We start from the raw sequence: 23,478 nt of genomic DNA, 5'->3' as shown, positions 1-23,478 counted from the left end.
AAAAACGTAATTTCTTTACTTGTATACTCGGGGGGTGTTATTAATGGGTACCTAAGAGAAAAAAAAATGCAAGTGTTGATCTTTGAATCTGTCTGTGTTGCTTTTATTTTATCATTCTGGGAGTGCAAACATTCTGAGTATTGTTCAATTAGATTCTTAGTTTACTTTTATTTTGAGGGTCATATTTACTAGTTGGAGTTGCAAATACGGGTATATTCTTAAAATCTTGTTTTGATTCTATATTATATATGGGTTTAAAAAGAAAGATTAAATATTATCCTTTTAAAAATTAATGCTGGGTTTTGTTAAAGTATCAGTGATTTTACATCCTTTTCAATAACTCAAACATGATATCTCTTTTAATTATATTTTGGTATACAGGTAGTCCCAGAACTCTCAGTCTCCTGTTTTCTAGGCCAGCACCTAGAACTATACAGTCCCTGTCTACCAAAGTCCCGGGTTAAGAACGTCCGGGTTACAGACGACCCATAGTTAAGAACAGAGCATATTATAGCAAAATTCAAGTTATACACAATGGTTTGAGCTAATTACACAATACTACTTATACAGTATTATACAATAATACTGTTCCGGCTTACATACACATTCGACTTAAGGACAGACCTTGGGAACAGAACTCGTTCTTAAACTGGGGACTACCTGTATAATGTTCACAATTTCATTATACACTATTTTAAAAGCAGATTATTAATCAATTTAGTCAGTTGAGAACCTTGTTTATTTTACTTTCTTTTTCCAATTCTAATTCTAATTCAATTTGTGTTGATGATTTTCTGCTTCTTTTGAAAAGCCACTTTAATCACTAGGATAATTTGTAGAGTTGTGTACAGTCAGCATCAGTTGACTTGATGTACATTATTTTTTTTAAAAAAACTAACAAGCATGACTAATTTCAGCATAAAAAATTCATGAAATTATTTTAATGTTCTCTAGAAAAATCTAGAATCTGGAAATCACTATACAGAGATGTTTCCTAGATTCTGTAATAACTACCAGTATTTATATCTATGGATGTTTTCAAATGGTTACTAATACTTTTTTAAAACCCAGTTCAAAATCTCCTTGCAGTATTAATTTTTAAAATATTAAAATCTTCATATCTTAATTGTGTTAATAATATGAAGTAGCCAGTTTAATGGAATTTGATTTAGCAGATTTCAGATACAACATCACTCCGCTCTTACTTTTTTTTCTTCTTAGCGTTTTTCCTGTAGGTGCATGATCCACTTTTTTTTTTTTTTTTACCAGACCAACGGAATGTTGATCCATTGGCTGTGATAGGAATTGACTGACTGGCTTGTCGCCTGAGCCTGACATTGTAGGCTGAGAGAGAGTGACTGACTCGAAGTCACCCAGCCAGCTTTCATGCCTAAGGTGGTGTTAGAATTCACAGTCCCCTGATTGTAACCTGGAGCCTTAACCGCTAGACCAAACTGGCTCTCATTCCACTCTTACTTAGTGAAATAAAATCCGCTAAATCATAGAAAATCCGTAAAAATCAATTGGTCTATCACTGAGTCTTCATTGAAAATGAAACCATTTGTGTCAGTGACATAATTATGCAAATGACTAAACTGACACAAATTACTTAAATTAACAGATATTTGGATTTAACAGATATCCCTTCCTCTGAATGATCCATTAAATTGAGATTTTACCGTAATTGAGTCTGTACCATGTTTTCATTGAGACTTCCTGTAATTTGAATAGATTTTTCACTTTTATTAAGATTTAGTTTAGCTAAGCTTTATTTTTTTAAAAAATGACAGCACTAGAAGAGAAGGGTTGAAGCATTAAAGAACAGTTGATTCTGTTACTGTGGGAAAATAGAAAGGGTGTGAAGAAACCCAAGGTTGGAAGAAGGGCAACATATTGGATCCAGTAGTCCAGCCTGCTGGAAGTATTGCACATTCTTCTTGAGCAAGTTTATATCAATAAAGCCAAAAGCAGATCTTTGGATGCTTGTTATAGAATAAATTGTATTTTTTTTCTAGAATAAGTATTCTTATTCTAGGATACATAGCAATATATTCTATATTTTATATAACAGTGGCATACTTTGGTTTTGCTAAATGTGGCCATTACTTCTGCATGCCATGCACAGAATACACACATTCCATTTATGATCAGTCTTATTTATTAACAGATTTTTATATTAAAACATCTGTGGAATCTTAAAAGTGACACATGGTTATTTGATACTTGTAGGAAATACATATTCAGAAAAATTGTCTCCAGCATAGATATTGAATGGCAAAATAGTCGATGGGTGCACATTCTTAATTTGTGTGGAGACATGTGAAAACTTCCACCACCTGCTCAGCAGCTGTTCATTTTTTCTTTCTTTTTTTCTCTGTCTCTTTTGCTATGGAACTATTTCACAATGAAGTGATTGGTTAAAGATGGCCCTTGACACAGAGGTTAAAAACATACTTGTTTTCTCTCTAATGTGAAGGGGATGAGGTGAGGATAAGAAAGAAAGTGTTATGGTTTTCTAGGTTATTGATTTTGCAGATCTTTGTTGGATTCTGCTCTTCTCTTTCATACTTGTCTTCTTGGAAGAGTTATACTTCCCTGATGTTGTGGAAGCCTCCATGATTAAAAAAAAAAAGAATAGGATACGAAGCTTTAGGGGCTGAGTTGAGACAATTCAAGCTTTAAGCCTGACACTTGGGGCTGGTAGGAGCAAAGGTATTATTATCTGATGGGATAAGAACCTTTAAAGAAAATTACTTCTTTCCTGTATGTGGTTTCAGAATCTTTTCTTCCATATTGTTTGTTCACTCTGTGATTTGATGTTTGCTATACTTGTATCTCCACTTTCTGAGCTACTTTCAAGATTAATATAGTGTGTTTAAAGTCCAGATGTAGTTTCAAAAGAAACATCATATGTGGTTGCAGAGTTTTCAAATTACACTGAAATTTCATTATTTTAGATTATTTCTCTGGCTCATTTGTATAATATTTAATTTTTTATGTATTACATTATTTTCATGGATATTTTTGATTGGCTGTATCCAGGTAGTCAGTTTCTTGCTTAGTACACAAATATGTGCACAGGTTTTGCGTAGTTATTTTCGGTCCCTTTACTGCTGCTTGACTCCTCCATTTGTGCAAGAGGCAAAACAAAGCAGGAAACTACAGCTAAGCATAGCATGTTGTTGCCTCCAGAGGTGGAGCTGGTTAACTTCCTGCTTTGTTTTGCTGCTCAGGTGAAGGGTAGCAAAGGGTTGCATGTATGTGCATGGAACTCATGCATATTATAACTTATTTACATTTCCATGTTCTGTTTTTATGACTACTGATTCAAGATACAAAGATTTATACATTTTAGTCCTAACTCTATAAAATATTATTTATATTTGAAGTGGTAGAGCTATAGGGATGAAAGCCAGCTAGGTGACTTTGGGCCAGTCACTCTCTCTTAGCCCAACCCACCTCGCAGGGTTGCTGTTGTGTGGAAAAAAGGAGGCAGGAATATTAAGCGTATGCCACCTTGAGTTATATATGAAAAAGGTGGGATAAAAATAGAATAATTTTTTATAGTAATGTTATTAAAAGTTACAATTAAAAAGATAAACACTAACTAAAAAAAAAAGAAAAAAGAAAAAATAGTGCAGAAATGAAAAAAATAGAAAAATAGGAAAGAAAGAATAATGCAGTAAAGAAAAAGAAAAGAAATGCATAAAGAAATGACCTCCCCTTTCATCACAACAAGTATAAACAATTTTAGTAACTTATCACCTTCTCTTAAAATACAACAAATTATTTCTTCTTCCCATATCCCATCTCTATCTATAAACAAATCCTTAAAGCCTCGTCATTCAGTCCTGATCAGTAAAAGTCTGTTAAGGGTTACCAGAGATAACAAAATATCTATTTTAAGCTTGATCAAATAAACCAACTTCATATTCCTTCCTTTTACTTTTAACATTCTTGATCTTTAGTCCCTTCAAATAATACCCTAAAACTTGACTTCTTTTCATTTTTTCTTTAACCCTTCTCACAAAGTTCTTCAAAGCTTTAACAAGTCTCTTTTGTAAATCCAATATAGGAAAATTATCCAGGTCAGTCTCTTAGTTTGTTATTTGTATATCCCTTTTAATTATTAAGACATCAGCTGGTTTATTTTATATGTCCAATGTAACATCTTTTTCCATATCATTCTTGTAGTGTGTCATTTTAAATCCACTTTCAGATCAGTCTCAATCTTGTCAAGTAAATATTGTTCCTCTTGCATAACATTTTTGAAACACAGTCTATATATAGAGGCAAACACTCTTAAAAGTAACTGCTGGGTCCATTGTTAAAAAATATCCTTCAATATGTCCAATGTTAAAATATTTTGCTTCATTCTGTATTTGTAAGTTGAGTTTGAGTGTTCTCCTTTAATTATAATCTTTAGTTCCTTCTGGTTCCCTCTAGTGTCCAATCTTCAAAATCTCATCCTATCATGTTTTTTTAAGAGAATTCAGAACAAAAGCATTTTCCCACAGGAAAGATTCGTATAATTAATTCCAAAATTTTATTTCAAATCCACCTGGACCTTTAGTCCGTTTGTAACTTTCCAAAATGAAAGTTCTGATCACTCTGTTGCTGTTTATTTAAGGAATGTATATTCATATTCCTTAAACTTGTATTTAAAACTTCTTTTGCTAAGGATTGAAAGAAACTCACCTGGTGCTGTAATACTTGTCAGTCCAAAGGTTCCTAATAGCTGAAAAGCAGGTAACAAGCAATATCCAAAAAGCGATTAGAAAAGGAAATATACAAACCCAGTGTACTTTTGAAGGTGCTGACTGCAGTTCGAGCAAAAAGATGTTTATTCCCTCATCCCCCAGAGCTCTAAACCCACCGGAGACCACTGTCGTGCAGTCTCCTCGTGAGGAAAAACTGTATTGAGCATTTGTGGGGGATCTCAAGTCCTCTCCTTGTCTGGAAAGGAATTATGAAGAGCCGGTCTACTTGCTGGCTCTCCATTCCTCTGCTTTTAGCGGAGTTTGCCATTTCTTCCTCGGAAGTCAAATAATAATAAACATCTGGCTGACTGCGACCAACCATAATAGATTTGAACAGGCAGTGAAATAGCATTTGATAATCCATGTACACTGTATACAAAATAATTTAATAATCCATATACACTGTATAATCCATATACAGTATAGTTTTAGAATACATGCAAACATATGTATGTGCATGTTTGTAATATTTGTATTGCAGTCATGTAGAGTAACATGAATTTAAAGTAGCTGTTTGTGGCTATAAAATGCTTGAGAAAAGTCTGAAAATTAGAAATGGGTTATTAGCACCAAGATCTATTATAATTTAAGCATTTTCTTGATTATTCCATGACTATTATATTAGATTTCTGTAGTTTCTATATTAAAACATATAATTTGTTTTAAAATTGAAATAATTTCTAGACTCTAATATTTTTGTTAAACCCTTTTTGTTTCTATGTTTTAAATGGTTGTAATTTAAAATTGTTCTGGAGCCACAATATTTGTGTCTCATAAACAAAATCTTTTAATTAAGAAAAAACACAAATCCCCAACAAAAACTCCTGGAAAAGTGCTTTGTGTAGGTTATATGAGTTTCTGCTGCTGAGGGAAAAATGCATTCCATACTCTATTGGAATTAATCATTGCTGTTAAGATTGGTGTGCAGTATTTTCTCATGGGTGTACTTGAATATTTTAGAAGCAAACTTTATTCAATGTGACCTTACTTTTGAGAGCTGCCAAGAAAACATGAGAACTATAAACCAGAGATGAGAAGCTGTGGTATTTTGTGGTTTGATACAGTGTTAGAATTTGGAGGGTGGAAGGTTTTCTCTTTTCCTTTTCCTTTATCTCTGACTTGCACTGAGATCTTAAGCAAGTTCTACAATTTCAATTTTTCATAATTAAATAGGCTAAACATTTTGTTATACAAGGTCCCAAATCTACCTGAAAATTTGACAGATACCTGACTACTAATCCTGCAATCTGATTTGTGTTCATGCTTAATCCCATGTAGTTATGCCTTTAAAAGAGTAAAAATATGGTGGCCATGTGTGCTTGAAGAGTGTAAATGTCCCTCTTCTGCCCCCCACCCCTCCAAACAAAGCTCCTTCTTTTAGTTTTACAGAAACCAGAGGCTTCTTCTGGCTTTATCTAACCCCAGCAGACTTGCCGCTTGGAAGAGACATGAGCCAACTGAATTTATGAAAGTTAAAGCAAACTGGCTGAACACATGGATTTTTCAAGACCACCCCATGTCTGCTAAGAAGTTCTGTTGCCAGTCTGATTACTAAAAAAGCCCCCTAGTAAGCATTCTTCTCCAACCTGCTCTCCCTTATGTTAAATCCACATGGAGCCTGAAAACTGATTTCACAAAAATCATTTTTTTGTAATTTCACAAAAAATAATTGTTCATATACACATTATTATTCTGTCACTTACAGAACATTTTTATCTTTGATCTCCTTTTAAATCTGTTAAGGTACTGAAGTTAATGGGAATTTGGAAAGTAGCAAAAACTGTAAATAGCAAAAATGATTATTTCATTTGGATGATCTTCCAAGAAATCCAGCAGAATGTACGAGTGCCCTCCTCTCAATTTATACCCAGAGTAGTTCTGTAAAACTATGCTTAGTGGTGATGATTGTCCCACAATCATCCTTTGACCTTTGTAAGAATAAAAGATCAAGACAGCAGGTATGCAAGGACACAAAATAAAATCTTATACAAAAAACTTAAAAATATTTTTTTCTGTTCTAAATTTTTCTTCTTAAAGTAGCAATCCTAGAATAACTAGGTAGGAAAATCATGTAGAACAAGGCTTCTGGAATTGTTTCCAACCCCTTTACTAGCAGTGGCCATAAGTGGCATCTGTATTTTCTATGTAATAAAATAATTAGTGTATATGTGTGTGTGTGTGCATAGGTGTGTGTGTATGCATGGGGGGGTGGGGGTTTAATCAGGATGGGCATATATGTGTTATCTGTGTAAGAAAGAAAGTCAAATCAGAGTGGGAGCATACGTGGTCTGTGTTTCTGCTCTTGTGTTTGTGTATACTTATGCACTGGGGAGCACAAAGCAAGCTGCACATTCTCCATTTCTGAATCATGTGACTAGGAGGAAGAATATAGTGGAGAAATAGGAGCATATAGTGGAGAAATCATCAGCAACTCCTATGGCTACAGGCAACTTATTTATAAGTTGCAAATAACATCAGGACTTCAACCACTGCGTCATTGGGGCCATACATTTATTCTTCCATGCTGAAGGACAAATCTCTTAGCAATAAGAACTCTAACCCCAATATTTTTTTTCCTTATTCCGTTCTGTTTAATTAAATATATAAAGGCAAAAATAAATGATTTTAAGATGAAGACAAATAGAGGTGGCAGCAGCATTCTGAGCTCCTGCTTGCTGCCTCTTTCATAGGGATTATTTTTCTGCACAGTCCCCAACTGGATCCAGGCTATTTTTGAATTCAGTCCTGCTTTTGCCTGTTTTTCCCCCTACACAAAATCTGATCCTTTTCTGTTTTTGAAGAGTTATCCTGCTGATGTATGGACAGTCCCAATCCCTTTACATATTTTTAGCTCACATTTATTCTAGAAAGAATAAATAAAGATGTTCTGTGATACAATGACATGTTTAGGAACTGTCCATAGTTGTCCATTTTTATTTGTACAGTACTAATGGCTTGTATAGTGCTTTATAGATCTAACACAGGAGTAGGTAACCTTTTTAGGTCAGGAGCACATTTGGGATTTTGAGAGCATGAGCTGGATATAATTAGAAAATGTCTGCCATGGGACACCTCTCTGTTCACAAACTGGATGACATAGCGGGCACGCTGGTCCCAAAAGAAATTCTTGCAAATAATTATAGTGTTGGAGGCTGTGGTTGTACTTTGAGGCATGTCAGCTTATTATTATATTTCCTTAGTTCAAATATTTTTTAAATGTTGGATCGGAGAGGATCCTAGTAGCACCAGCAAGATGTCAGGATGCACAATACTGTCTCTGAGCACCAGATTGCCTGTACCTGGTATGACAGAACAAAGATCTGTTCCAAGTGTAGGCTTTAGTATAGACCGAATTACATCAAGGAATAGGAACTATGAGTTTTAGCTGAAGCTTTCTTGAAATGAATGGATTTTGAGAAGAAATTTATAAGAAGTAAAGTATTCTAGAAAATATATTTCTAAGAAAAAGTTTTTAGCATATGGACCAGCAAAGAAAAAGTTTAGATCTTTTGAAGGTGTCAAAGAACTTTGACAAGCTGAAGGTATGGTAATGGAAAAGTCAAAATCATGGAGAACTGTTAAATTAGAAAAAGCAAAGTTGCAAGAACAAAATCATGGAGGGCTTTGATGGACAAGAAACATACATTGGTTCTGAGAATGGAGAGGAAGCCAATATAGGCATTTTAAGAGGAATGTCATATCAAAGTGATGAGGGATGAATGATGTTGGCAGCTAAATGCTTGCAGCAGAGAGGATACCAAGATATGACAACAGAACATAAGAGGGAAAAAAAAAGAATGCCACAAAGTAAGAAGTTGTAGGAAATGTGTTAAAGCTTTGCCAAAGGAATAGAAAAGAATGCTGAATCGTTTTATCAGTGCAAAGGGAAAAGCAATGGAAGTGAATTACTGGCTGGCTGTGGGGGAAAAAGAACAAAGTAGAAAATAAAAAAAACGAAGGCAGCATCATTGTAAGAAAATGAGTGTAGTCTCTGTATGGGTGGTTCTGGAAATCATGAGACTTGAAGAATCCATTCCTCAACAGTGAGTAGAGAAAAGTCTGAGAAATCCTGTACATGGAGGGCAGAGTAACACATGAAGAGTTACTGCTCATGAAAATACTAAAAAACAGCTGCAGAAATAAGGAGCTGGTAACAGGCCCATAGAGATATATAGTATGAAGTGAATTAAGGAGAAAGTAATGATAAGTCTCAAAGGTACAAGCTGCATAAAGAAAGATGTTAGGCTCATAGTTTTTAGCCATGTTTGGTTTTATTATTTTGAATTACAGTAATTTACTAGATAGCCATGCACAAAAAAAAAGTTTTTGGGGAAGTGAATCTGTTGATCAGGATGAGCAGAAGCTAATTCAGGAAATACCTCTAGACCTCTGGGTGATTTGCAGTAGTTTGACAGTGGTTTCTGGTTCAGAAATGCTTAATAACAGAAACAACATAAAGGCTCCCTCAATATAAAATTAGACTTGAAGACAAACTCAGGAGTGTTTTTTGTGTGTGGAAGTAAATTCCTAGGCTGTATCTTTTTTTACTTGAGTCACTATTTTTCATATCTAATTTGTGGGCATAGTGTATTCTGCAGTACTGAAATATGGCCACCTGTGCTGTTTTTGATGGGACCATATTTCAGTTCATATTTTGATGGGGCCAGGTCTTAGGTTAATACTTAATATGGGAATAGTTAGAAACAATTAGAAGATTTAAATTGAAATAAATGAAAATTATTTATCTTCAGTCTAAGTAGCTGATACTTGGGGGAATTCTGGGAGTTGAAGTCCACCCATCTTAAAGTTGCTGAGGTTGAGGAACCCTGGAGTACAGTACAGAAGGACTCCCCCTCCCCCCATGTGCATCCCACAGAACTCTATTCAGAGTGTAGACAGATGCAAGAGAATGATGGAGAACATCAAGCTTGTGCCTATTAATAAAATTGGTTATTCAGAAAAGGTACTACCAGACTTCTGATTTTTTGCCACAGTAGGCTAACATGGCTTTTTCCTACAATGCAAAGAACTATTCTCATACCATTCTATTCCACTGTAATGACATTTATTTGAATATATTTTTTAATGGATTTTGACTAGTGACAGTTGAATTTTGCTTTCTGGTAGCCACCTTAAGATATTACTATGAAATGAGCAAAACAAGCCCTGGGGAAAGCCTACTGGGGAAAATTCCCATCTTCCCCCTTCTCCTCTAACACTGCTGTTATTATTGTTGTCATACCACTCTCATTTTAATACCAAAAAAGGAGAGTGAGGTTAGTGCTTTTCTAACCTTTTCATTCAGAAAAAAAAACAGACAAAAGGGAGAATTTTTACTTTTCCAAATGCTTTAACTCTGACCTCCAAGTGGGCTTCAATCTCCAGGTCAAATCAGACATTTGCTGGAGTAAATAATATATTTGTTTTTAATGCCACATTAACAGCATGAGTGACTGGTTTCTGTGACCCTTCCCCCTTTTAATTTAATGTGCTGCTTTTGGCTCTTCTATAAAGAGGACTCTGTGGAGTAATTTTGGCTCTTATCAGTTTGCTGACAGCTATATAAGCTATTACTGGCTCCAGGCAATGTGTGCAGGCATGAGAAATCTCTTGTTTTTAACTCAGGAAAAATTTTTGTACTAGACAGATAGTGAGCAAATCAAATTGGGGTCTGAAGGGATAACTTTCTAAGGGAGCTACACGCTAGCCTGTTTATTTAGTATATGCATACAAGATTTACCTCTAGTCAAGCTATAGTGTATTTGGATGCATGACTAACAGATGATTGAAAAAATCATTATGAGCAAATTCTAGGTCTTTAAAAGGCTTTTAATTAATATATTTGACATCTAACCATCTGTCTTTCCCCCTGAGAGAAGCTAATTTCTTTTTAGAATCTTTATCACATTGAAAATAACCTTTGTCCATCTGCCATTTGTAGTATTGTAGACTGTATGACCTGAACACCTAACCCCACTTTAATTCTTTCTAGGGTGCCTTTCTAGAATTCTTTCTTCATTAATGTCAGGCCTTGACACTTTTTTCAGCTTATCATATGTATGAAGCAGAAGCCTATTTTTCCCATTCTAAAAGATCCTTAGATCAGGCAGCAGGAAGGGGTGGTAGTGAAAGATAGCCCTGATAGCTGACTACTTGCCAGGTAGATTAAGATTTGGATGCCTTTTTAAGAGATTTGTAAAACAACTCTCTTCTAGAAAGGACATAGAGGATTCTGCTTTGTGCTGTTCAGGCTATATCTGCAATTCTTTGTCCAGTTCTGATATCCTACTATCACATGGACAAGGATAAGTACAGTGGCACCTCGGGTTACGAACTTAATCCGTTCCGTGACTCTGGTCGCAACCCGAATTGGTTGCAACCTGAAGCAAATTATTCTTGCCAAGCCTGCTCTGCATTTTCTTTGGAGCCATGCTGACAAGCACACCAAAAACCTTCCAAAACGCCACAAAACACACCACAAGCCTCACCGAACGTCTCCTTGCTACCGCAATCTCGCCCACAGGAAGCCACGACTGCGTGGCAGCAGGGAAAATGGCCGCGGATCTGGTTCGTAACCCGAGGCGGAGTTCGCAAACCAAGGTAAATTTTTGCGGCTGGAGCTGGTCATAACCCGAAAAGTTCGTTAACAGAGGCGTTCGTAACCTGAGGTCCCACTGTATCTACATAGAAGGGTAGTGAGGTAATAATGAGGGATTAAAAACCAGCTCCTATGAGAAGTGATTGAAAGTGCTGGATATGTTTAGCCTAAAGGAGAGAGAATTAAGTATTAGTCTTCTTGTGGTTTCTGTGCAGCAAATTAACATGGCTTCCCTCTGAGATAGATTTGGATTTTCAGATCTGAAACTTAGAATTAGCAGGAATTGGACCTAATCCTGTTTCATGAAACGTGCAAGAGTATCACCGAGGATGTGAAATGTGCCTGTATTACCATGGCCAGCACTCAGAAGGTGGGTTATAAATCAATTTTATACTTCTTTTCTTAAAAAATAAACATCTAGTTTTACAGAATAGAATTCTTATAATAGATAAGAATAGATGATGCAACTGTTTTATAGACCACTGAAGTTAAGCAATTTGTGAAATATGAAGTATCTGTTGACTGGAATAGAATAATGAACAGTCCAAACAATCACCAACATAAGAGAGTGTCAGAAATAAGAAAGACATGGAGGTCTACGTGTGTTAGAGCTACTGAATTTGTTTTGTCTCTCTACCCATGGGAAATCTTCCATTTTGTTGGTTTTAGTAAGTCTGTTGTGATAAATCAATTTTGTGGCAGTGGGTGCTTATTTATTTATTTATGATGTTGGAAACTGATTAAAAGTTTCCAGCCACATTTAAACTGACTGAGTCAAGAGCCAGGCAGCTTGTGACTAAGGTAGATGCTAGGGACATTGTACCAAATCACAGTGGGAAGCATCAGTATGCAGCTAAGAAAGCTGGGAAAGATGTAAGCAGATCCTCAATTTATCTGCCAAGTAGGTTCTCTAAACACTGTTTTATTGGACAGTGGCTCCTGCTTTACTAACCTCTAACCTCTGTGGTGCTTGGAGGTGCTACCCACTGACCAGCCTTGTCTTTGAACCTCCCTTGGTTCCTGCCACCTCAAAGGCTTGCTGCCGGATTCCTATATTTTTCTTGGGACTTCACCTCTCAGCAGGATGGCTACAGCATGGAAAACTGATCCACCCTTAGAACATTGATATATTTGAAAGTGATACCCTCGAGACTAGAAACCTATTGCTTTCTATTTCAGAAGCTGTCTATCACTTGTCAGAAATGTAGCTGAACCCTTTTCACCTTTTTTTCAGTTGGCAATCATATCATAAACTGCACAGGTGTGGGCAATATGGATTATTGCCTCCTCATCCATAATTATATTTGCAGTAATTTTAGGGAATGTGAATATTCTGTGTGGATTTGGCTTTGTCAGATAACTAACATAATTTGGGGTTAGTAGAATTATTTAGTCAAAATAATTAAGTTCTAGAATCCATAGGGATTGGGTTGCTTATTGGCTCCTTGGTTTCTGAATGGTGTAGTCCACATTGTTCTGCCAGCTGTTCTTGAACACTATTGTTCTCAGGCAAGTGCATGGAATTCCATGCAGATAAATGTGTGGAATAAGGCAAGAAGGATAGATTATTTTGTCTTCCCTAACTACCGCAGAACTTAGAGTGCTTCAGCTGCCAGTTTCCTGTGTATTAATAACAAGATTGGCAGGCAAGTAGAAAATGGTATAACCTTTGTCTATGAATAAGGTCACCATACAATGTATGTTGCACACTACATTGACACCTGAAACATCTCTAAGTTAATGATTTGTATGTCTGTCTCTCTGTGTGTATATTTACCCAAAATTTTGTGAGATCTTTGACATCTTATAAAAGTTGGGGCATTTGCTTATTTAGTTGGTTGGTTGGTTCTGGAGACCTGAAAATACTTGATCGTTGCTTTATGGATGGGTGGGTGGGTGGATACACACACACACATTGTGTGTGTGTGTGTGTGTGTGTATGTATGTATGTATTCATTCCTCACTTACTGACCACAATTGGGACTGGCAACTCCATTGCTAAGCAGCATGGTTGTTAAGTGCAATGTCACATGACCGCACCGACTTATGATATCAGTTCTGGCTGAGATAGTTAAAGTGAATCACCCACGGCTGTTAAATGTGATGTCATGTGACTGTGACTTGTGACTTCCTGCCAGCTTCCCCATTGACTTTGCTTGTCAGAAGCAGGCAGTGAAGATTGCAAATGACAGTTGCATGACTGTAAGACGTTGCAACTATTGTAAATGTGTACTGGTTTCCAAGTGCCCAAATTGTGATCATGTGACCATGGGGATGCTACCGTGGCTGCAAGTTTGAGAACTGGTCATCAGTCTCTATTTTCAATGTCAATGTTTGAATGGTCACTGAACAGGTGGTCAGTAAGCAAGGACTACCTGTAGTTCCAATCTAAGTAACCTGGATAAGGTCTATCTGTGTGGTTGCTAAGACTCAAAACTGAGTTATTTATTTCAGTGATTCATATCAATCAGTCATGACCCATCTCATGACAGTGATTCTGGGCAGCATGCAAGGATTAAAACCACAGCTAAAACCAATAACTCATGATGCTTGAGGTAAATCAATACATCCCAATAATGAAAAACCACATCAGCAGTAGAGCTTGGCCCAAATGCCTGGGGAAACAGCCAAATCTTCAGACTTGGGGCCTGATGGAACAAAATCAAAATCTGAGTACGTAACACTAAAGAAACAGTGCAAATACTAGGAAAAGGACTGTATGTGAGGACTGGAAGTACATAGAAAGAATGACTGAATTTATATCATCCTTTTCTTTTTGTTATTCTAAATCCATCTAGAAGCTAGCTCTGTAGAAATAACAATGGCAGGTCATTGACTATTCTGGTGGCCAGTAATTTTTGATATGTTTAATTGTGTCCAGGGTTCAGTATAGCATTTGGTATTCTGTCTGAGCTGGCAACTTCCTGCTAGCCCAGCATAGTTTTCGTTAATAGCTATTGCTGTATTTTATAACTTTGTTTGGAAAGGGAGAAATGAAAAGCAGCAACTTTCTTGGACTTTCTAAACTATTTTTGCCTTGGCTGCTTGAGACAAATGTGCATAAATGTTTTACATATTAAATGAGATTAGTCTCTTGCCAACTCTTCAATATTTTCTACCAGTGCTAAAGCATATAAAGTTTATATGGGAAGGAAAGCCCAAGCATGGGGGAAGGAGAAGATGGATCCTTTATATTATCACCAGGAAATCCACCAGAAGAAAGATGGAGATATATTCAGAAGATCTTTTATTTTTCAAGTCTAAATGCTTATTCTTTTACATCTTAAATTTGCAAATGACTATACATGTCCTTCCACAAATATATATTAGCCTTAAAACTATGCATAAACAAATAGTTAGAAATGGTCAATATTTATATAATGCCTACTTATTGTTATGCATTTGAATAAAAATGCAAAAAGTAGAAAGCAGAGTTTGTTAGATCTTAGTAAGATTAATGTAATAATGCAGTTTATTTTCCCTTCTTAATGTTACCACTGGGAGTCATATCAGTGAGTAAGTTGTTTTTCAGCGATAATACAGAGAAGCCATAGAAAGTGTTCCCGGGTGACAAGTATTAGAAGGGTGATACAATGATTTTGAACTGTGAACCTGGTGATCCTTGTAAATTTAAGGCTGAAAAATAAATGAAAAAAATATATTTTGTTTTCTACACCCAATTCATTTTAAGATCAGATGAAATCTAGATCAAATGCATTGCAATAATTAATTCTGTATTAGAGTAAGTTTGATATCTAAACCTGCCAAATATTGGCAACAGTATTGTTGAATACACTTACAATGTGAAGGCCTTAAGAAAAGTTCTAATAGCCAGTTGTTATTCATCTCTTTTTCCATGTGAAAAATGAGATGAGTAATAGCTCTACCATTAGAACCATGTGAATTTTTTGAAGACAATTTATTCAAGGGACTGCCATTTCTTCCCATAATCTTAGGAGGCATTAACCTCCTGGCCCAAAATGCCTGGGGAAACAGCCAGGTTTTCAGACTTAAGACTTGATGGAACAAACTCAAAATCTTAGTACGTAACCCTAAAGAAACAGTGCAAATGCTAGGAAAAGGACTGTATGTGAGAACCAGGAAGTCATATGGACAATACAGTGCCACATGCTAAAATAATTCCTTTATTTCACATGTCAGTGTAGAATCCCAACTTGTGATTTTTTTTAAATCAGTCTTAGATACGGAACAAGAAGAATAATAGATGTTTTTTGTATACCCAATAATCATCAGACAAGGCTTTGATATGATAATTGGCATAGTTTAGGATGGCACATAATTCTGGTTATACAGACAGTCCCCTACTTATGAACAGGTTACGTTCCAAGAGACTGTTCATAAGTCCGTTTTGTTCGTTAAGTCCAACCAAGTAAAAAGTTAAAAAAAAAAAAAAGCAGGAGGCAGGGCAGTGGTGTGGGTAGAGGAGCCCTATCTTCTGCTGCCAATGTGTTGCCAGGTGAGTGAGGCAGGAGAGGCAGCAGTGGCTCCCTGGACTAAGGGACAAGGCAGTGGGGTGCGGCATGCTCTGTTGGTGGGCTAGGCAGGAGACCTCCACCCCCTCTCCCCTGTCCTCTGCCACCTCCCCCCTCCTGTCTCACCCAGCGATGGAGTGTGCCATGTAAACTAACCCTTTCTGGGAACTCCAACTCCAGTGCAAACCTCCAGTGCAAACGGAAGTCAGGAGAAGGCAGGAAAGGGCTGGTTTGCGGCATGCTGCAAACTAACCCTTTCCCACCTTCTCCCAACTTCTGGCCTGACTTCCAGTTCTGACTTCCGGTTCTGATTTCCAGGTCCATCTTGTTCATATTGGTGAAAGTTTGCAACACGAAAGTTTGCAAGTAGGGGACTGTCTTTATAACTTTTGGACTAGATGGGATTTAGGACATCCCTCCATCTTGACTAGGTGTTAATCCTGGTTGAACTATATGTGAAATAATCAACTGTATTGTTTATAAACAATAATCAAAATATGAATATATCTATATACTAAATCCTTTCTTAAAATTCAATTTTGATTCTGCCTTCTTGGAATTGGAAAAGGGTAGCGAACTTATAAAATGCAGTCCCCACATACTGAATGTTAGTGTTTGGCCGGTTCTGTATTTAGAGCAGCTAGTAGAAAACTGTAACTTTGGTAAAGTGGGAACAAGATATTCAATTTGTCTTCTGATAAACTGGTATGTTGTGACTGCCTACAGTTATCCATGGCAACCACTAATAAATAGTCAAGCCCCTCTTATGTCAGTCATGTTGTGAGAGCACCATGACCTGCTCTCAAATTTCTGTGCATGCCTCATTTGTTAATTCGGAGGGGGGCATACCTCAACTTTACATTGGTTTATAATAAGCTACAAACTTGCTCGTCTCATCTCATGTCAGAAATGCAGGAACTGGAAGGGAGATAATTATTAATCTAAATTTAAAAGAATTAAAAACTTCAATAAAAATATAGATTTATATAATTCTGGACATGGCATCCCCTGATTACCCATCTGCATCTCCAAATACTGGGATTTTATTTAGATGATGAAGAAGAAAATACTCATCATATAAATAAATACTGCTTGCTACTCTTTCCTAGAAATGTGGTAGAAGTATTTGCTTCCAGAAATCAAACTAGTTAGCAACTTTCTCTGGAAATTTTAACATATAATTCAGCCAAATGAATTAGATATGTTACTTCTTTCTATAAAAACTGACAAATTCATTTCATCCTCATTGACCTATTAGTTTCTTTGGCTGCAGAACCCTTCATGCAATGTGATGAATTGTTAGGAATAGGTTTAGTTAGTGGCTTTTATATATTCTTATTAAAAAAATAAAATGAAAACTGAGGTTCATGAGGTTAATTTCTAAGAATGAAATAAAGTACTTTCTTGGAAACAATGATTCCCAAAAGTAAAGAAGTGTTATGCCCCAACACATATCTGTTCCCATATTTAGACAACACATATCCCAACAAAGGTTACAATTATTTGTTTTAAAGAGGCATATATTTTGTCCATGTATTGATGGCCAAGACATGCCCACTTTCTTTATCTGAGATACATTCCTATATAGAATTACATTTTTGTTCTTTTCAGGTTTCAAATTATACAATCAAATTTAAAATTTTTAACAAAATTTATTTAACTTATTTAATTCAGATCCATGTCAAGTGTATCTGTGTAAAATTCAGTAGTGCTGAGGACAGGGAAAAAAAGGGGGAGGTGTCCCCAAACTAAGATAAATATTTTTGAATTGTAGTATCTCTACAAATTTGGGGGGGAAAAAATACTTTGCAGAGCTTTTTGTGTTTTCAAAAACTAATTATGGCTTATTAGAACAGTGTTTTGTAGATAAATGTAGAATAATTTGAATGACATCACTTTAGCACATGTGCACAATTTGAAATTATGGAAATAATTGGTGGTTTAAGAATTAGATAACCTGCCGAAACAGAAAACTCTTCATGTTTGTAGAAATAAGTGTTTTTCAGGTTAGGCTCCTCTTTGTGTTTATGTTTACAGACAGCAATAGAGAGGTTTATCTTTCATTGTGTATCTGGTATATTTTTTTGAAAGCAGGAACATCTCTGGTAATCAATTTAAATGTTTAATTGATTCCTACAGCCTGCATAGACAAATTAAAAATTCATCCAAAAATGTTAATTTGGAAGACCTATACTCAGTAAACTTGGTACAAGCTTGAGAATGTATTTTATAGCATTGAGCTTTGGATTGTTTAAACATTGGGTGCTGGCATGCTGTTAATGGCAGAGGGGAAGTTGATAATTTCATGGCTAGAAAAATATGAAGCAAGGAGTTTAAATGCAGCAAGGTTTTTTTGGCAAGTCCTGAAACTTAAATTAGGGACAAAAACTAATAAAAAATTGGATGAAGTGCAGTTGTGCTAGAACTGAGCTAATGGTAATAAAATATATATGAGTTCTCTGTAACTTATTTTCAAAAGCAAAGCTTTCAAAATAATGTCTGTCAACATGAAAATAGCAATACTTCAAGGCCTCATAAACTGTGTGAAGTGTGTCACTCTGGGAACACTTGACTCTTGCAGTGGGGCAAAATGTTACAACACCATGGCGCCTGACATTTTAGGTTAGACAATTAACTTTTACTGCCTTTTCGCAAGGCCATCATCTCCTTTTCTCTTAACTTAAATTTCTTCTTTCCAGTTAGAAGTTCTAAGTGATTCAGTGAAAGTCAGAGGTTTTCCACATTAAACATAGCTTCCATGTGTTTAATATGTTTGTATTAATTTTGCTGTTTTTTGCAACTTAGTCATTGCTCATTTTTGGATACTAACTGGAACATTTGTCTTGTTGCAATATGGAGTCTTTATGTATTATGGGGATATACTGTGGTATAACCTGATGTTGTTCATTCTGAGAAGAAATGCTTATAATGCAATTTGTATATATCTAAAGAATGTAACAGTTTACCTCAATAAATGTCACAGACATTAGATAGAGCGGTTTCTGTGGATGCTTCTTTCAGTAGGAAGCTTTCTGCTCTGATAGGCTACAGATTTGTCTAGCCTCTTAAAATACCTTATCAGTGCTCCGGTATTAGAATACAGTTCAGTATGGTGTGAATTAAATATCAAACTTAACTGGGCCAAATATTCATTAACAGCTCCTGGTTAATTAGGAATCTGAGACCAGTGGCTGACATCTAGTATTTAGGATTTCATCTTGTTCTCAATGCTGGGAACATTTCCACATTGGGGAGGTCATTTGGGGAGGGGATTTCGTTAGTATCAGCGAAACTAAAAATGCTTTGGCTCTTGCTGTAATTTGGAAAACACAGATTTGAGTTCAGAAGCAGCCCAGAACTGCATATCTGGTCCTTCTGGTAGAGTGTAAACTTATTCATAACAGGCTAATCTATCACTTCGCTAAAATTATGTTTTCTCACAATGAACTCTACTATCTTGTCTGCATTTTTCAGTTATATAAACCTCTTCCAGTCCACTACTGACTGCAGACAGGCATTCAGTGAAGTCACAGCATAAGATGACACAGAGAACTAGATCTTGGTGGCATTAGTATACAAATATAGCCAGCTCCCCCAGTGCTTTCATGTAGCTATGGAAAAACTTTAGGATGGAATAGGGTCCCAAGAGACACCATTAAATGGCTCCTGTTTTGAGGAGCAACTGTCTCTAAGTGATGCCATCTGAAATCTAGCTAATAGATAGGAACAGAACAACTGCCAGACCCCATGCTTCCTGTTCCCAGATCTCTCAGGTGATCCATAAAGATACTACGGCTAATGGCATCAAAATCAGGCACCAAACCAGAGACTCCTTTTCTTGATCCCCAAAAATCATAGCTCAGCCAAGGCATTCTCAGTCCTATAGGCTGACTGGAGTTAGTTTGAAATAGGTTCAAGGTAATCTGCTTTCTTCAGGACTGTCTGCAGTTCAGAAGCCACCACTCTTTCCATCACTTTACCCAGTCATAGGAGATTACAGATTGATCTATAATTGCCTGTATCTGGAGGATCCAGGAGAGGCTTCTTAAGAGCTAAGAATTATTTCCTTTAAACAAGGAGGTCCCCTGCCCACTCACATAGTTTTATTTGAGGTGTCACTAGAAGTTACAAGCCAGATTGGGCACAGTTCCAGAGGACAGTATACCATTCCATGCAGTTTGTCCATATCCATGGATATCATAAAACTAAAATTTATCCTAGCTATATAAGAGGAATTACTAGATACTCTAATAGTTGAATCAAAGATGGCATCCAGACTGGCCTGAACATGAGATTTTATCTACCAAAAAAAATCATTTGAAAGCATTATCACACATTTCTGAGAGTTCTATAGTACAGGTAGTCCTCACTTACTGACTGCTTGTTTGGTGGCTGTTCAAAGTTAGAACGGTACTGTAATGGCATTACAAGTTGTGGACATCACAGCGTCCCCACAGTCACATGATCACGATTTGGCGCTTGGCAACTGGCATGCATTTATGACGGTGTCCCATGGTCATGTGATTACCATTTGTGACCTTCGCAGCTGGCTTCTGACAAGCAAAATCAGCGGGGAAGCCAGCAGGAAGTTGCAGGTTGTGGATATGTGACATTGCACTTAATGATAGCGGGTGATTCACTTAATGACCACAACCTTAACTAATGAACTGACATAAGTCAGGCACAGTCATGTGACATTTCACTTTACAGTCATGTGGCTTAGCGACTGAGTTGCTAGCCCCAATTGTGGTCAGTAAGTGAGGATTACCTGTATGCACAAAGGAAGAGATGAAGAATAAGTCAGTCCCCTTACAATCCAAGACAAGCTGGAAGAGATGAATTCAAAAGAACCTTCCAACAGTGTTTCTCAAACCTTTTGCAATTGTGGCTCAATAAATAATCTGCTTATGGTGCCTGATACATTACACCTAAAAGGAAAAGGTGCTGCAGCTACAAGTTACATTTCTTAACTATCTTATTCTGATGTGCTTTTGGAATGGACAGCGGACCTGGGTTGCCTCTGTAATGTGTATAACATATTGATTTTAAGTTATTATTAACTAAACCATCCTGAGTCATGAGGAGTTAAGGCAGAGGGCTATTGAGGCCAAATCTACTTCAATTTCAAACAGATTTAGCATCTTAATGATAGTAGCTTAAGTTGAAACTTGAAAATATAAATAGATCATATGTATGACACCCATTTATAGATGTTTAAAATTTGCTGTCTGGGAAACACACAATGTGAAAATAATATTAATTATTCTTTGCAGGCAAGGTGGTTCTGGGAAGCTTACTTTCAATCAATGAAAGCTATTGCTTTGGCAACTCTTAAGATAATCAATGACCGGATCTACCCATATGCTGCCACATCATATGAAGAATGGAATGATCCCCCAGAAATTGTAAGTGAGGTTATTTATTTATTAAACTTAATATGCTGAACTGGTTTAAAACCAAAAGCTTCTAGAATAAATATTTTATATTATGAGGTTCAACATGAAAAACGTGAATTCATTTTGAATTGAACTTCAGTTTCCTAAAGGATAGTGTATTACCTTGTTACGTTTTTTTTTTTCCCTCCCTTAAAATTGAACTTTTAGTTGTGTTTTTGTTTTTTCATTTTTTGGTGTATAGAGGGATGAGAGAAGAGTAGATTCCTGAGAGCAAGCTTAGTTTGCCTAGAAATACATGCATACTTTATGTATTGTCATCAGTAGGAAATCAACTTTCCTCCTTCGCAAATAGGTTTTCAGACAAGCAAACTATACTACAGTACTCTGAAGAGTGTATTTGGAGATGGGCTTCTAAAATGGAGGTCAGGAAATCTTTTTGAGTTCAAGCATTTTAAATAAGTAATGTTGAGAACTGGGTGACAAAGCAGTGGTTATAAAATCTGCTCTAGTATTCTGTTGATCTGATCCATTGCCATTTCTCAGCAATTGATAATTCTACTCCTGTTCCATAGTTAGTCTGCAAAATAAATACAATGTCACATTTTCAGTATGAACTTAGAACAGCTAATTTAGGTTATCAGTCATTATCTAGATTCTAAGTGATACCCACACTGCTCTTCAAAGTCCTCTTCTGAAAAACCCTTTGATATACCAACCTCTTAGGTAGAATGAGACACAATTTATCTTGCACTGAGATAATTAGACCATGAAATACAGCATATATTTTAAATAAAAACATTTCATCCTACTGTTCCTTTGCTAGAGATAGTTAGGGTTGTGTCCGGTATTGAAATAGTAGAATTGATGCTGGGGTATTCTCATTCTCTATGACTCTGTCTCTCAAGATATACATTATATGTATGATGAGAGAAAGTGAGTGCGTAATTTATTAAATCAAGACGGTGTAATCATTTGACATTCCACAGATACAGTGGGGCAAAAAAGTATTTAGTCAGCCACCAATTGTGCAAGTTCTCCCACTTAAAAAGATGAGAGAGGCCTGTAATTTTCATCATAGGTATACCTCAACTATGAGAGACAAAATGGGGGGAAAAATCCAGAAAATCACATTGTCTGATTTTTAAAGAATTTATTTGCAAATCATGGTGGAAAATAAGTATTTGGTCAATATCAAAAGTTCATCTCAATACTTCGTTATATATCCTTTGTTGGCAATGACAGAGGTCAAACGTTTTCTGTAAGTCTTCACAAGGTTTTCACACACTGTTGCTGATATTTTGGCCCATTCCTCCATCCAGATCTCCTCTAGAGCAGTGATGTTTTGGGGCTGTCGCTGGGCAAATGGACTTTCAACTCCCTCCAAAGGTTTTCCATGGGGTTGAGATCTGGAGACTGGCTAGGCCACTCCAGGACCTTGAAATGCTTCTTACGAAGCCACTCTTTCGTTGCCCGGGCGGTGTGTTTGGGATCATTGTCATGCTGAAAGACCCAGCCACGTTTCATCTTCAATGCCCTTGCTGATGGAAGGATGTGTTCACTCAAAATCTCACGAGACATGGCCCCATTCATTCTTTCCTTTACACGGATCAGTCGTCCTGGTCCCTTTGCAGAAAAACAGCCCCAAAGCATGATGTTTCCACCCCCATGCTTCACAGTAGGTATGGTGTTCTTTGGATGCAACTCAGCATTCTCTCTCCTCCGAACACGACGAGTTGAGTTTAGACCAAAACATTCTACTTTGGTTTCATCTGACCATATGAGATTCTCCCAATCCTCTTCTGGATCATCCAAATGCTCTCTAGCAAACTTCAGACGGGCCTAGACATGTACCGGCTTAAGCAGGGGGACACATCTGGCACTGCAGGATTTGAGTCCCTGGCAGCATAGTGTGTTACTGATGGTAGCCTTTGTTACTTTGGTCCCAGCTCTCTGCAGGTCATTCACTAGGTCCCCCCATGGGGTTCTGTGATTTTTGCTCACCATTCTTGTGATCATTTTGACCCCACAGGATGAGATCTTGCATGGAGCCCCATATCGAGGGAGATTATCAGTGGTCTTATATGTCTTCCATTTTCTAATTATTGCTCCCACAGTTGATTTCTTCACACCAAGCTGCTTGCCTATTGCAGATTCAGTCTTCCCAGCCTGGTGCAGGTCTACAATTTTGTTTCTGGTGTCCTTCAACAGCTCCTTGGTCTTGGCCATACTGG

At 36.7% G+C, this 23,478-nt stretch overlaps 1 protein-coding gene across 2 annotated transcripts in view; it reads left to right on the top strand.

Moving 5' to 3' along the window:
• The window catches only part of EXT2 (exostosin glycosyltransferase 2), a 95,442-nt gene that overhangs the window by 26,371 nt on the left and 45,593 nt on the right, over window positions 1-23,478 (top strand). For both annotated transcript variants that reach the window (XM_088145756.1, XM_088145755.1), the window contains one exon: window positions 21,125-21,256. In XM_088145756.1, coding sequence (XP_088001882.1) covers window positions 21,125-21,256 — 132 coding nt within the window. The remainder of the gene's footprint in view (window positions 1-21,124; window positions 21,257-23,478) is intronic.

Source organism: Python bivittatus, unplaced genomic scaffold, assembly GCF_059951505.1.
Source record: "Python bivittatus isolate LINGU-HERP-01145 unplaced genomic scaffold, Pbiv_v1 ctg000480_np1212, whole genome shotgun sequence".
NCBI classification, from domain to species: Eukaryota; Metazoa; Chordata; class Lepidosauria; order Squamata; family Pythonidae; genus Python; species Python bivittatus.
The sequence above is the reverse complement of the archived record's forward strand: the minus strand, read 5'-3'. Positions and strand labels throughout refer to the sequence as shown.